This window comes from Melozone crissalis, unplaced genomic scaffold (assembly GCF_028551555.1).
Source record: "Melozone crissalis strain CALT ecotype California unplaced genomic scaffold, PUWL_Pcris_2 ptg000068l_1, whole genome shotgun sequence".
In the NCBI taxonomy this organism is placed as follows: Eukaryota; Metazoa; Chordata; class Aves; order Passeriformes; family Passerellidae; genus Melozone; species Melozone crissalis.
The window spans coordinates 6478693-6490879 of record NW_026535846.1 but is presented as its reverse complement, the minus strand read 5'-3'; the positions used below and the strand labels follow the sequence as shown (position 1 = coordinate 6490879).

The 12187-nt window shown below is 43.0% G+C and overlaps 1 protein-coding gene across 2 annotated transcripts; it reads left to right on the top strand.

Annotated features, from left to right (window-relative positions):
- The first annotated feature begins 344 nt into the window (after positions 1–344).
- On the top strand, positions 345–10911 carry LOC128945888 (serine/threonine-protein kinase PAK 3-like). 2 transcript variants are annotated; one of them, XM_054289792.1, is made up of 10 exons: positions 345–527; positions 1349–1483; positions 1901–2054; positions 2965–3028; positions 5111–5223; positions 6066–6183; positions 7446–7545; positions 7663–7859; positions 8879–9016; positions 10463–10911. In XM_054289792.1, exons 5-10 carry the CDS (start codon positions 5126–5128, stop codon positions 10589–10591), a joined length of 780 nt encoding a protein of 259 aa, XP_054145767.1. In that variant the 5' UTR covers positions 345–527; positions 1349–1483; positions 1901–2054; positions 2965–3028; positions 5111–5125; the 3' UTR covers positions 10592–10911. The 2 variants fall into 2 exon arrangements, with proteins under 2 accessions (XP_054145767.1, XP_054145768.1); XM_054289793.1 differs by lacking the exon at positions 345–527 and having other exon boundaries at positions 1118–1483.
- The last annotated feature ends 1276 nt before the right edge of the window (positions 10912–12187 follow it).

Here is a 12187-nt window from a genome sequence, read left to right as displayed (position 1 = left end):
ATAACCTTCATGAGGAGATGTAACTTCCCAATAGTGTATGCTCCTGAACCCAGGAGCTGTTCCTGTGCAGTATCAGAATACAATTCACACAGCTAAGGGGATTTTGGGAAAGCTTTTCTAGGGAAGCATTTTCAGCAAGCTAAGGAGAACCAACATATGCAATTTAATAGTAGGAAAACTTCTTTAGCTCTTGGGCAGAGCAGAATCATTGACTATTAAAGAACAATTTGCATTTTCTTGACTGAGTTTCTACTTATTTGCTGGTGAAACAGGACAAAAAATAGAAAGGTATAAAAAAAAAATTAATCTGGTATTTTGTCCTGTTCTGTTCCTTACTGTGGAAAAGAACTGTTGCTCCTGGAGGGATTTGGTGAAATAAAAATGCCCTTTTATTTGGGCTGACTTGTTCCATGGAGGATGCCCCACAAGAGGCAGTTTTCTAACAGCATCTGGTTCATCTTCTCTTGCCCACTGCAGATCTGATCATCCAGTTATCCAGAGGGGGATACATGGCAACCTGTCCTTTGGTGAGTGGGAAAGGAACCTTTGACATCCCTAGAGTTTAAGAACTGTGGAGTGAGCTGTGTATGAACTTTGCCTGCTCCAACAGCGTGCCACCCTGAAAAAATGTCCATGTCTGGTTTTGCAGCAGCAGCAAAGGGATCCCTGGCTGTTTCCTCAGTTTCTGTTCAAAGCTTTTAAACAAATTAAAGTCTGGTTTTGCTGGGGGAAGATTGTGGGTTTAGCCATGGTGGAATATCTAAGTCACAGCAACTTTCAATACTGTATAATTGCCCCATTTTCATTTAGTTTTAACAACTTAGAATTCCCTTTCTAGCAAATTTAATGATTTATCTTTAGTACCACTGGATATATAGCTGAGCATAAATAAGGTTATAATTGGTAATGTAACTCACTGGAACCATTGAAAGGAAGTTTTAAATAACAATCCACACTAATAAATGTTGAGTTGCAATAACAATCCTAGAGAGAGGCATGACATCCACTGGCTAAATTTATTAGGGTTAATATTAAGCATTTTAAATAGAGCACCAGTGAGGTGTGAAGGTGTAGAATGGTGCCTTTGATTTGCTTCAGTTCTCTAAGTGGCCTTTAAGCTTTAAAGCAGTTGGAAACAGCAAATTTGGGGCAACTTGATGTAGTGCTCTGCCCCTGCAGAGCAGCAGCTGGGGTTGTTTCAACCCCCCATAATTTATAGATATTTAAATTGTACTGGGACATGTGCAACAGAGAATTGAGGCTGTAGGACCATGTGCATGTCTAGATCAGTTTCTGATGTCAAAGCAGCTGAAAGTTGTGTTTAACTATCAAACCTCCCAAATGGCAGAAGGGAGACTCTCACTCCTGTCCCCAAGCCACAACATTGCCACCAGAACCTCAGCTGGCTCTTTCCCTTCCTGGACAAGAGGATAATGAGAAGAAAGTGGACAAGGAACCTGCAGCTGTTTCCTCAGGAGGATCAGTGAGTGCCAGCTTTGGTTACCATTGGTGCAACTGAGAGTTTCTGCCATTCAGCAGCTGCCATTCACAGCTGGAGTCCTGCCATGACATTGTGCTTCACCCCAGCCACTGGCACCTGGAAAATTGGGTTTGAATTTCCCTTTTAGTCATCAGTTTCCCTTGCAGGATACAGGAGAAATTGTCTCCTGGATGTACCTGCCCCTCTGCACAGATTATTTGAGAAAATCCATGAAAATTGAACATGTAACTGGCCATGAACTTGCTTTGGTTTTATTCATTCAGTTTGTGATGTGGACAGCAAAAAGCTGTTTAGAGCAGTGGATATGGCTTACAGGCGTCTTCCTGAGGGTTTGCATTTGGAATACAAGCACAGGGGATCCCTGCCAGCTCCCTTCCTGACACTGATTTCTCATCACAGATCCACACGAGCTCTCTGCTGGGAGCTGAAGATGCAGATGATGAGACACTTCTCCTGTCTGACACCCTCAGCAGAAGCTCAGGTGCTCTGGACAAACCCAGGGTCCGGCCGCAGAAGAAATTCTGTGTGACAGAGGAAGTGCTGGAACAGCTGAGTACGTGTGCTGTGCCTCTCGTCTGGTGTGTGTGTCCCAGCCTCAGCTGCACCAAAGGGACACAGGAAGCAGAATTATCTCTGGGCATCCCTCAGGGCAGCTCAGACTGGGTTCAGTTTCCCTGCCCTTCCATCTGTGCTGAAGGCAAAAGCAGGGATGGTTTCTGATTCAGCAGAAGGTGCTGTGACCTAGTGAATGAGCTACTGAACTCCTGAGTGCTGATGGCCTAATCAAGCAGGATATTTGGGTTCCTAAAATCTCTTTAGCCCCCTGACAAGTCATTGGAGCAAAAATACTTCACAGCAATCTATTATTAGACTGAAGACGAGCAGTGTGGTCCTTCAAATGGCACAGGCAAGGTTATCACCAGAACTTAGCCTGGTAACCCATGATGAGGGTCCTGGATCCTAAAGCCCCATCATTCTTGATTATAACATGAGATGCTGTTCTTTAAAATCATAAAGACAATCCTTTGGTGAACTGCTGAAAGTTGGCAAGGTCCCCTTCTCTCCAGGAAACACTTTGCACAGTTTCTTAAAAATGAATCCCAAAACCCAAGGTGCATTAAATCTTCAGAAATATTAAACCTTTTGTTGAATCACACAAAGGGGTTATTCGCAGGAAAATAAAGGCTGTGTTGTTTTAGCTCTCCTAAATATTTGTAGAAAACAAACTCTTGCTTTGGTACCTGGTCTTTCCTGTCTCTTGTGAATATTTCTGCTGGTGCTTTGCTTCCTGTCAAGGTAACTCTTCAAAGAGAAATATATGTGGAAATATCTGTGCTTTGGAGCTGCCTCTGTTGCTGTTGTTGCCCGCAGAGGGCTCACAGCCAGACAGAGGGGCTGCATTTCCCATCTGCTGGAGGGTGGTGTCTGTTAGAATTGAGCATCCTGCATTTCATTTCTTTCAGGGGGCATTGTCAACGAGGGGGACCCTAAGACCAAATACATTGATTTTGTTCAAGTTGGCCAAGGGTAAGTCCCATCCCAGTTACTCCTACAAAACCATGGCTGGGCATTTTGCTGCTGTAATATCAAGTGTGAATCCAGGCAAGCTCCAAACATGATGTGGGTTTAGATCCTCCCGTCTCAGTACAGGTCAGAATTAATAATTGTGGTCAGAAGGTGTTGTCAAAGAAAACTCGATGCTGGCAGTGCCTCACCTGCAACAAGGAGCAGAACCTGAAAAATCTCCCATCCCTCAAACCTCATTGCCTAAAAGAACACCTTACCACCCCACAGCTGTCAGGTAAAAGTTCTCAATGACATTTATTTCAAAGATTTTACTTAAAAACCTTCAGTAATCCAGATTATAACCACATAGTTTAGCAATTGAAACTGGAGGTGAAATAATAAGCTTTTGCACTGTCATACAAAATCCCACTCTGTGTAGCCTGCAGTATGCATTCCCTGGGAAAAAAGACACACAGAGACACAAAAAGAAGGAAAAAAACCAACACAACAAGGCAAAGTGGAAAAGAAATTATTTTTCAGTTTTTGTAGGGACACCCTCCCCCTGCTCTTAGGTTTTGAAGATCTGTGCTCCAGATCTTTTTCTTTAGTTTTCTACTCAGTTGTCCCTTGAACACCCAGCATGACAGAGGGCTGCTGTGCTGCTGTTTGAAGAATAGATGAACCAAGGTGTTTTAAAACACTTCATGCGGCAGAGATCTCCTGTCTGGGCAGGCTTTCACTCCCAGCACCTGAACTGCTTCTCATTTCTTCACTGCTCTTTTGTTTCCAGGGGTTTCGGGACTGTTTACAAAGCCACGGACCCAGCCACAGGAGATGTGGTGAGTGCCAACACCCCCAGCACACTGAGCAGCTCTTCAGGGCTTTCCCCTCTGCTGGAGTTTTGGGTGCCCAGTAGAGCTTTCCTGCACAGCCTTTCCTCAAGCATAGAGCAGTGGCAGCCTGCAAAACTCATTTTGGACAGGCATTGTTCATACTCAGGTCCAGAAAGAATGCTAGAGGGCCAGTGGTGTCTTTCAGAGAGGGACATAATGAAGGCTTAAAATACCAGAGAATGGGTTATTTCTTTAGAAACCCAGAAAATAATTGCAAATCTGAACTGTGGAGTTCAGAGTAGCAAAATCGAAGTTCAAGAACTGAGAAGTGTTGTGGGATTGTAATTTTTTTGTGTGTGTAACTGCTATCATCTTTTAGGATGGGATTTTATCCATCATGTACACATGTTTGCTTTGTTATGCAACCAAGACCAGCAGCAGTTGCTGAAATAATGGCCAAACTCCATAGAATTGCTGAAGGATTCCCAGCTGTTTTGATATATTTTCACAGTCACAAAATCCTGCTTGCAAAAACCTGTGTGAATAACAACAGAGGTGATAAACTGAGGCCATCAGGGAAGAATGTGGGTGCAGGGTATTGTCAGAAATCTATGGGGAAAATTTTATTAGGGATAAGGGAAAATTTTGCAGAGTTTAGAAGGCAAAATGTGTCTGGCAAGTGTCCTGTAAGTGGCACCCAAGCAAGTGAAGAAATCAGTTATTGTCCTGTCACTTCCTGAGCCCTGGTGTCTGATCACAAGGTCACAGGGCAGTTGGCACAGCCCAGCCCCATCATTCCAAAAACACTCTCTCCATGGTCATTTTGCTCTATCCAAGCTAGGCACCCCCAATGCAGCAAATAATGTGCTCTGACTCCATGATTCAGAAGGTTGAACAATTGCTTTATTAAAACTATACTATATTACACTACTACTATATTATAACTATACTAAAGAAAACCCATAACTGTCTCCACACAGTCAGACACAGCTTTGAGTGATTGGCTAATCACTCAAAACAACTTTCACCTGTGTCCAATTAACAACTCACTTTGGGTAAACAATCTCCATAACACATTCCACATGTGCAAAAACAGGAGCAGTGAATAGAGATAAGAATTGTTTTCTCTTCTTCTCTCTGTGCTTCTCACTGCCTTCCCAGGAAAAATCCTTGGTAAGTTGTGCCTGCTGCTCTCTGTGAAGAGAGCTGAGGCCACAGAGCTTTCCTGCAGCAGAACTTTTGGAGCTCATGGGCCCCACTCTCATTTCAGGTGGCCCTGAAGAAGATGCCTCTGCGCAGACGGAGCAGGAAGGAACTCCTTTTCAACGAGATTCAGATCATGAAGGAAAACCGGCATCCCAATATTGTCAATTATATAGACAGGTGAGTGGTTCTGCTGTTAGCATGGGAATGTTTGTTCACACACAGCAAGGCAAAGGTTAAAAAACCCCTTTGGGCACTGGCAGAACATGGAGCTCTTTCTTATTTCTCTATTCATCTCCAGTGGATGGGTGGAGATGGCCTTGCGTCTCCATTAATATTTTTTGGTGTATGTTGTTGGAAACCTCTTTTCAAAACCTGGATGTGCCATGTCTTACTAAAACAACAGCCTGTCAGTTCATTACCTCTGTGTTGTTTGGAGGGTTTGGTTTTTACAGGTTGATCATATTTTCCATGCCTTAATGATAAGTGCTGATAAACCATCATAGAAATTTTCTCCCTTGGGCTGTTCCCACCATTTTCCATTGCTGTGGAAGCCAGGAAGACTTAAATTCTCATTTGCAGAGCCACATAATTTGCCAGCTTCTACACAGTTTTTCCTGTTTCTGACTGTATTTTATGCAGTGTTTTCCAAATGGTTGGCCAACAGCTGTCCTCAGTGCTGCAGAGCCTCCTCCCACGGATAACTCTGGAGTTGTGTTGCCTTGTTCCTGGAGTGAATGGTGGAAGTGATAAATTAAGATAATGACTCAGTTGATGGCAACTGTCCTGGTTCCAGATTGATCTCTGCTGTTACTAAATTGCATTTTTCCTTTCATTTCTCATCACCCTTTCTCATTTAGACTGCACAGGTTCCAAATACTCTTGTAGAGACAAGGAATGTCTCTCCATTACATTCTGCCTCCATTTACAAGTGACCTGCAAACAAAACCCCCCTGCAGTCTTTTCCACAAGGTAATTTAGCTGTGCACATTCATCTCTGTGCCATTGTTTTCTTCTCTCAGCTACCTGGTGAATGAAGACCTGTGGCTCGTGATGGAATATGTGGATGGAGGCACTTTAACCAGCGTTCTTGTCCGAGTCTTAATGGAGGAAGGAATGATAGCTGCTATCAGCAAGGAGGTGAGGGACCCTGCTTGGGCTTCCAATAGTTTGGACAGGAGTGACTTTGTGTTCAGAGCTTTATTTCAGTGCTGCTGTTATGAAATGTAAAATAAAAGGGTGTCTTGGTTTGAAAAGACAGGTGTCTATTAAGGAAGGCAGGAGCTTCTCTTGAAATGGAAAATGTAAACCCCCTCTCTCTGAATTATTATAATTTTGAAATTAAGAGGCTGTCAGGAAAGATAGGGGAATAGGAATAACAGTTCTTTACTAGGAAAGTTAAAAATGCAAATGAAATAGTACACTGCCAACAGAACCACAGGCAGTGGAGGACAGAAAATGGGCAAAGTCTTGGAGGACATGGGGTCACTCACAAAGATGCATTTTGTGAGAAATAGACTTAAAGAAACCCCAAAAAGCCGTTCCACAAAATCACAAAATGTACCTAGATCCACACCTCTATTCCCTATGGCTCTTCTCCCTTAACAGAATTTCCTTTTGTCAGAAGATTTGACTGGGAAAACATTCCATTTTTGTGAGGTGTTGTGAATTGTTTTTACTACTTGTAATAACCATCCCGGGTCTGAGTATTCCTGTAATGCAATGCCATGCAGCAGAGAACCTGTCCACTTTATAGCTTTGCTCTCAGTACTTGTTACTCATTGTTTTCTCATCTAAATGTACATTTGCAAGATGTGTGTCAACCTAAGACAAAGGGCATCTGAGTGAGCTTCCTGCCAATACAACTACATTTCTTATACTCTGTTATTGGACACTTTTGTCAGTCTCTTTTTAAATTTATTTAACATTCTAAACTTTGCCTCATTAAACTGGAGCATGTCTGCACTGCATTTTTGGCCTGTGAAAGCAAACATGCTGGTGGCAGAATTTTAAATTAACAGCAAATTAAAACAGAGCCTCATTTCTCACAGCCCTCAGCTTAAAAGGAGAGCATTGCACCCCAAATGGTGTTTGTTTCTGTAAAGTGACTAATTTGCTGCTTAATGTGCTGTTGAGGCCAACATAAAACCTCTGTCATGCAGCCTCCCACACAAAAGTGATCCACTTTATAATGGAGGGAGAGATTTTTTTTTGACAAATCCTCCTTTGTCACCTGGATGGAGAGAGCAGAACCACTGCAGCCATTCTGGCTGGTTTAGGAATGGTCAGTCTATATCAACAATTGGTGTTTCACCTAGAAATTCAATCTTTTAGAGCTGTTTCCTTGTCTTGTGTGATGAAATGAGGTTAACTAATTTTTACCCTCATGGGTTTTGTCTCAGTGCCTCAAAGCCCTGGACTTCCTTCATTCAAACAATGTGATCCACAGAGATGTTAAAAGTGACAATATTCTTCTCGGGATGGACGGCTCTGTGAAACTGAGTAGGTGTTCTTGGTTGGTCACAGCATCCCTGTGTTCTCAGGCACAGAGTGGGGAATTCTTGTGCTTGGTTCCATGGTTCAAGCTGGCTTTGACAGTATTTTTGTTTTCCTCCTCAGCTGATTTTGGCCTGTGTGCTCAGCTGAGCTCGGAGCGGAGCACACGGTGCACAATGCTTGGCTCTCCTTACTGGGTAGCACCAGAAATTGTGAAAAGAAAGGAATATGACACCCAAGTGGACATCTGGGCCCTTGGGATTGTGGCCATTGAAATGCTGGAGGGAGAACCTCCATACTTTAAAGAAAGCCCCATCCAGGTAAGGTGCAAACACTGTCAGATGCCACTGTCTTGCCAATCTGTCCCATTCTTTGTCTCCCATGAACCAAAATCCCACTTAAAGCAGCCTGAAATAGTTCCACCAAGGCCCACTTCTAGAAATGTCCCTGCAGAACATGTCATGAGAGAAGTGACCTGTGCTAGTGCAAAAATGTGCCTTTTTGGCCTTTTGGTTTTGCCTGAGGCCTTTTTGGCCTCCAGCACTGTTGTGGTTCCTCCTGCTGTGTTTGATCTCTCTCTGAGATGGAGCTGGGAATGACAGCAGCAAGTTTCTCCAATTGGGAAATTATTATGAAAAGCATTACAAGTGTATCTGCAGGCCCAGAAGCCTTTTCAAATTCTGACGAGTGCCTTTAAGGGAGGGTCACTGGTTCTAGTGATGCCATAATTATGTATTACCATAAAAATTTCTAAAAGTATATTTGAGCAAAGCTACTTGTAGTAAACATATTTTGAAGCTTTCAGTTTTAGATCCTAATTCCTTAAAATGAAATTATGAGTTCTTATATCAAACAAGCAAGGAATAGTAGAGAAATGTATACCAGGATAAAATCTCATAGCTATCAGCTGATACCAGGTGAAATGCTGCACAGTTAATTCCTGAGGAAGACAGCAGTTCTGAAGACTTCAGTCTTCCACTCTTTTTGAAAAAGTTCCCCGACTTTTGGATTGCTTTTGCCTTGTATAAGGCAGCAAACTCAGATGAAGAGAATGATTTCCAGATCCCAGAATATTCTGAGTTGGGAGAGACCACCAAGTCCAGCTCCTGAGTGAATGGCCCATCTGGGGATTGCTGTTACCAGCACCATGCTCTGACCAGCTCAGCTACACTCAGCTACACTGCTCTGGAGGCTGACAGTTCCCTCCTTCCTTGCCCTCAAACGCTGATCACAGCCCCTTGAGAGGCACCAGGAGCTCTCAGACAGCCAGGAGGGGCCTGCAGTGGAGCTGTCAGCCCAGGGATGGTCAGTGGCTGTCCCGTGCTTCCTCTGTCCCCAGGCTCAGCGCCTGATTGCCCGGAACAGGTACCCCCCTCTGAGGATGCCCAGCAAGATGTCCATTCTGTTCCATGCTTTCCTGCACTCCTGCTTGGACACCAACCCCAGCATCCGCTGGACAGCCAGGGAGCTCCTGCAGGTACAGGCCCAGGGGCTGCAGGGGAATGTCCCCTCTCCTGATAATCCCCAGTTGTGACCGTGTTCACAGGGGTTCTTGGATGAGGGAAGAGACGAGGATCTGACTCCATGTTTCAGAAGTCTTGATTTATTATTTTATGATATATATTACATTAAAACTATACTAAAAGAATAGAAGAAAGGATTTCACCAGAAGGCTAGCTAAGAATAGAATAGGAAAGAATGATAACAAAAGCTTCTGTCTCGGACAGAGAGTCCAAGCCAGCTGACTGTGATTGGTCATTAATTAGAAACAACCACATGAGACCAATCCCAGATGCACCTGTTGCATTCCACAGCAGCAGATAACCATTGTTTACATTTTGTTCCTGAGGCCTCTTAGCTTCTCAGGAGGAAAACTCCTAAGGAAAGGATTTTTCAAAAAGGATGTCTGCGACACCCAATCTGGGTGCTTTGCAAGGTAGAATCATACAAGAATTTGGCTTGGAAGGGACCTTTAAAGTCCATCTGGTCCAACCTCCCTGCCATGAGTGGGGACATCTTCAACTGGATCAGGTTGCTCAGAGCTCTGTCTGACCTGACTTTGGATGTTTTCAGAGAGGGGGCATCCAACACCTCTTTGGACAACCTGTGCCAGTGTTTCACTACCCCTAGCATAAACAGTTTCTTCATTAGACCAGAATGTCGCCTATTTTCATTTAAAACCATTATCCTTTGTCCCTTTGCAACAGGCCCTACTAAAAATGAGTTCCCTTGAAGTTTTGAAAGGCTGCAATAAGGTCTCCCTGGGGCCTTCTCTCCTCCAGGCTGAACAATCCCAGTTCTCTTGGCCTTTCCTCAGAGGAAAGGTGTTCCATCCACCCTCTGACCATTTCTGTGTTGTATTTTTGGAGTGCATTCAGTTTTAGCTGGTGGCAAGAGAACTGCAGAGAATGGTGCCAGGTCCAGAGGCCCAAAATGGTGTTGGTGGAAAAGGAACCCAGTCCCAGCCCAGCAGAGATTTGGCTGTTCTTGTCTTGGCACTGAAAACCTGCACCTCAGTGTTCTGCAGAACAGCACAGCCCTATATCCTCATGGGATCAACCTTTCTTAGAGGTGCTGGAGTTCCCTGTGGAACAGCTTGCACTCATCTTTTCTGACCACTAAAGCTACCCTTACCTTTAGAAAAAAGGAACCTAAGTGAGTCCTTTGAGTTTCCTGAAATGGAAAAAGCCCTAAGGCAGCAAGTGGCATTCCCAGAGTACTGGCAGGGTCAAAATCCCAGCAAGCTGAAGACACCTTGATAAATTGATTATTGCCTCTGACAGCAAGACTGAATATTAAGACTGAAGACTCAGTCCTTTTTATGTGTATTTCTGGTAAGCAGAGAATTCATACTTCCTCTTGTGAGAAACTGGCTTTGGAAAGTAAAGTTCCTTTCTTTCTTTCTTTTTTTCCCTTTGGGCAGCATCCATTTTTACGAACAGCCGTGAGTCTCTCTGTCCTGCCTGACTTGATCTGTATAGCCAGGAAAGTCTGTCAGACCACGGAAACGGCTCAGGACAGCAGTGCCAACACAGAGGAAAAGAAGGAATAAAATTTTCACTCCTTTGGGAGATTTGCTCCCTTCTCACCCAATGGTTCCAGTCACTTCTGAATTCTTGGTTGCTTCTTAAAGATGGAAAGTCCCAATTATGGGGGTTTTGATATGGTTTGGAGATGGGGAAGGGTCTCCTTCATTCATCAGCTCCAGACCACGCTGCCTCTGGAATGCCCATGGGCTGGGATTTGCCCACTAGTGGCACTTCTGGGTGAGGGAGAAAGTGCAATGCATTTCCAGCCAACTGGGGGAGGCAAAACATCCTGTTGGGTACACACAGTCAGCAGGGATTGTGGAGTGTTTGGAGAATTCCCTGTCCTCCCTCCACCTGGCAGAACATGTTGACACAAAAAAAAGTATAGAGATTACAGAGAAAGATATGCATATAACAAAGATTACTAAATGGGGGGGGAGGGGGGTGCAAATGTACATAGACACGTGATATACTGGATAATTATTACATGTATAAATATACATGTGTATAATTATTATATGTATAAATATTTATAGAATATACATATTATTATATATAATTTATATGTATATACACTATATATATATAATGTTTTTATATAATTATATGTATAGATAGTGTGTTACAGAGCTATGGACATACATTTACCTTGTACCTTATATTGTCCCCTATGCACAAACCCCCCCATAACTCTCCTGAACTGTAGTTCCTTATATTATGCTCCTTTTATTTATATATATATAAAAGATATAAAAAATATGTATCAGTATATACATATATATAGTATACATATATGAAATATAAGTATATACATATATATATTGGGGGGTGTATATATAGTGTGTGAATTTATGTATAAATGTATATATGTACATATATTAAAATATATAAAACTTTATATTCATATATGTATATATATAAATATGTAAAAATATAAATATGTAAATATAAATATAAAAATATAAATAAATAAATATATATAATTTTTATATTAACTCACAGGTGCTTCTATACCTATTACACAGTGTGTAGAAAGCTATAATAGCGTGTATAGGACAACTATATAAATTAAACACCGTTTTTATCCGGATGTGTTGCAGCCACCACGGTCAGGTGTCGGTACCTGGCCGTGGTCACACCTGTGTGGGTGGACACCGAGCGCCCTCTCGCGGCCGCAGCAGGCGCAGAAATCACTAAAATTGAATTTTTTGGTAAAATTTTATTTAGGTCACTTCGTATTGAAAAGTCACAAAATGTTGCAATTAAATATTTTACACCCTTTCCCACCTGTTTTCATTTTTTAGGTGGTTCGAGTGTGTACATAAATGCAGCCCTTCTCCCCTCCCAAAAAACCAACCCCAAGATATTTTCCCACATGTTGATATTGTTACAAAATGAACAATTTTAAGTTCCAATGTTAGAAGCAGGCAGCAGCACAAGCCCCTTTCAGCCTGCCCTTGCCTGGCTTCACCTGGGAAGGCAGAAGCATCTGTAAACCAGCAGAGCCAGCTGTGTCCCCAGGCTCGATCAGCTCCTCCTGACAGGAAAACCAAGCAGTTCCCAAAAATAATCACTGCAGAGGTGCAGGCATCCTGCTGAGCCTCCTGCAGCTCCCAGCC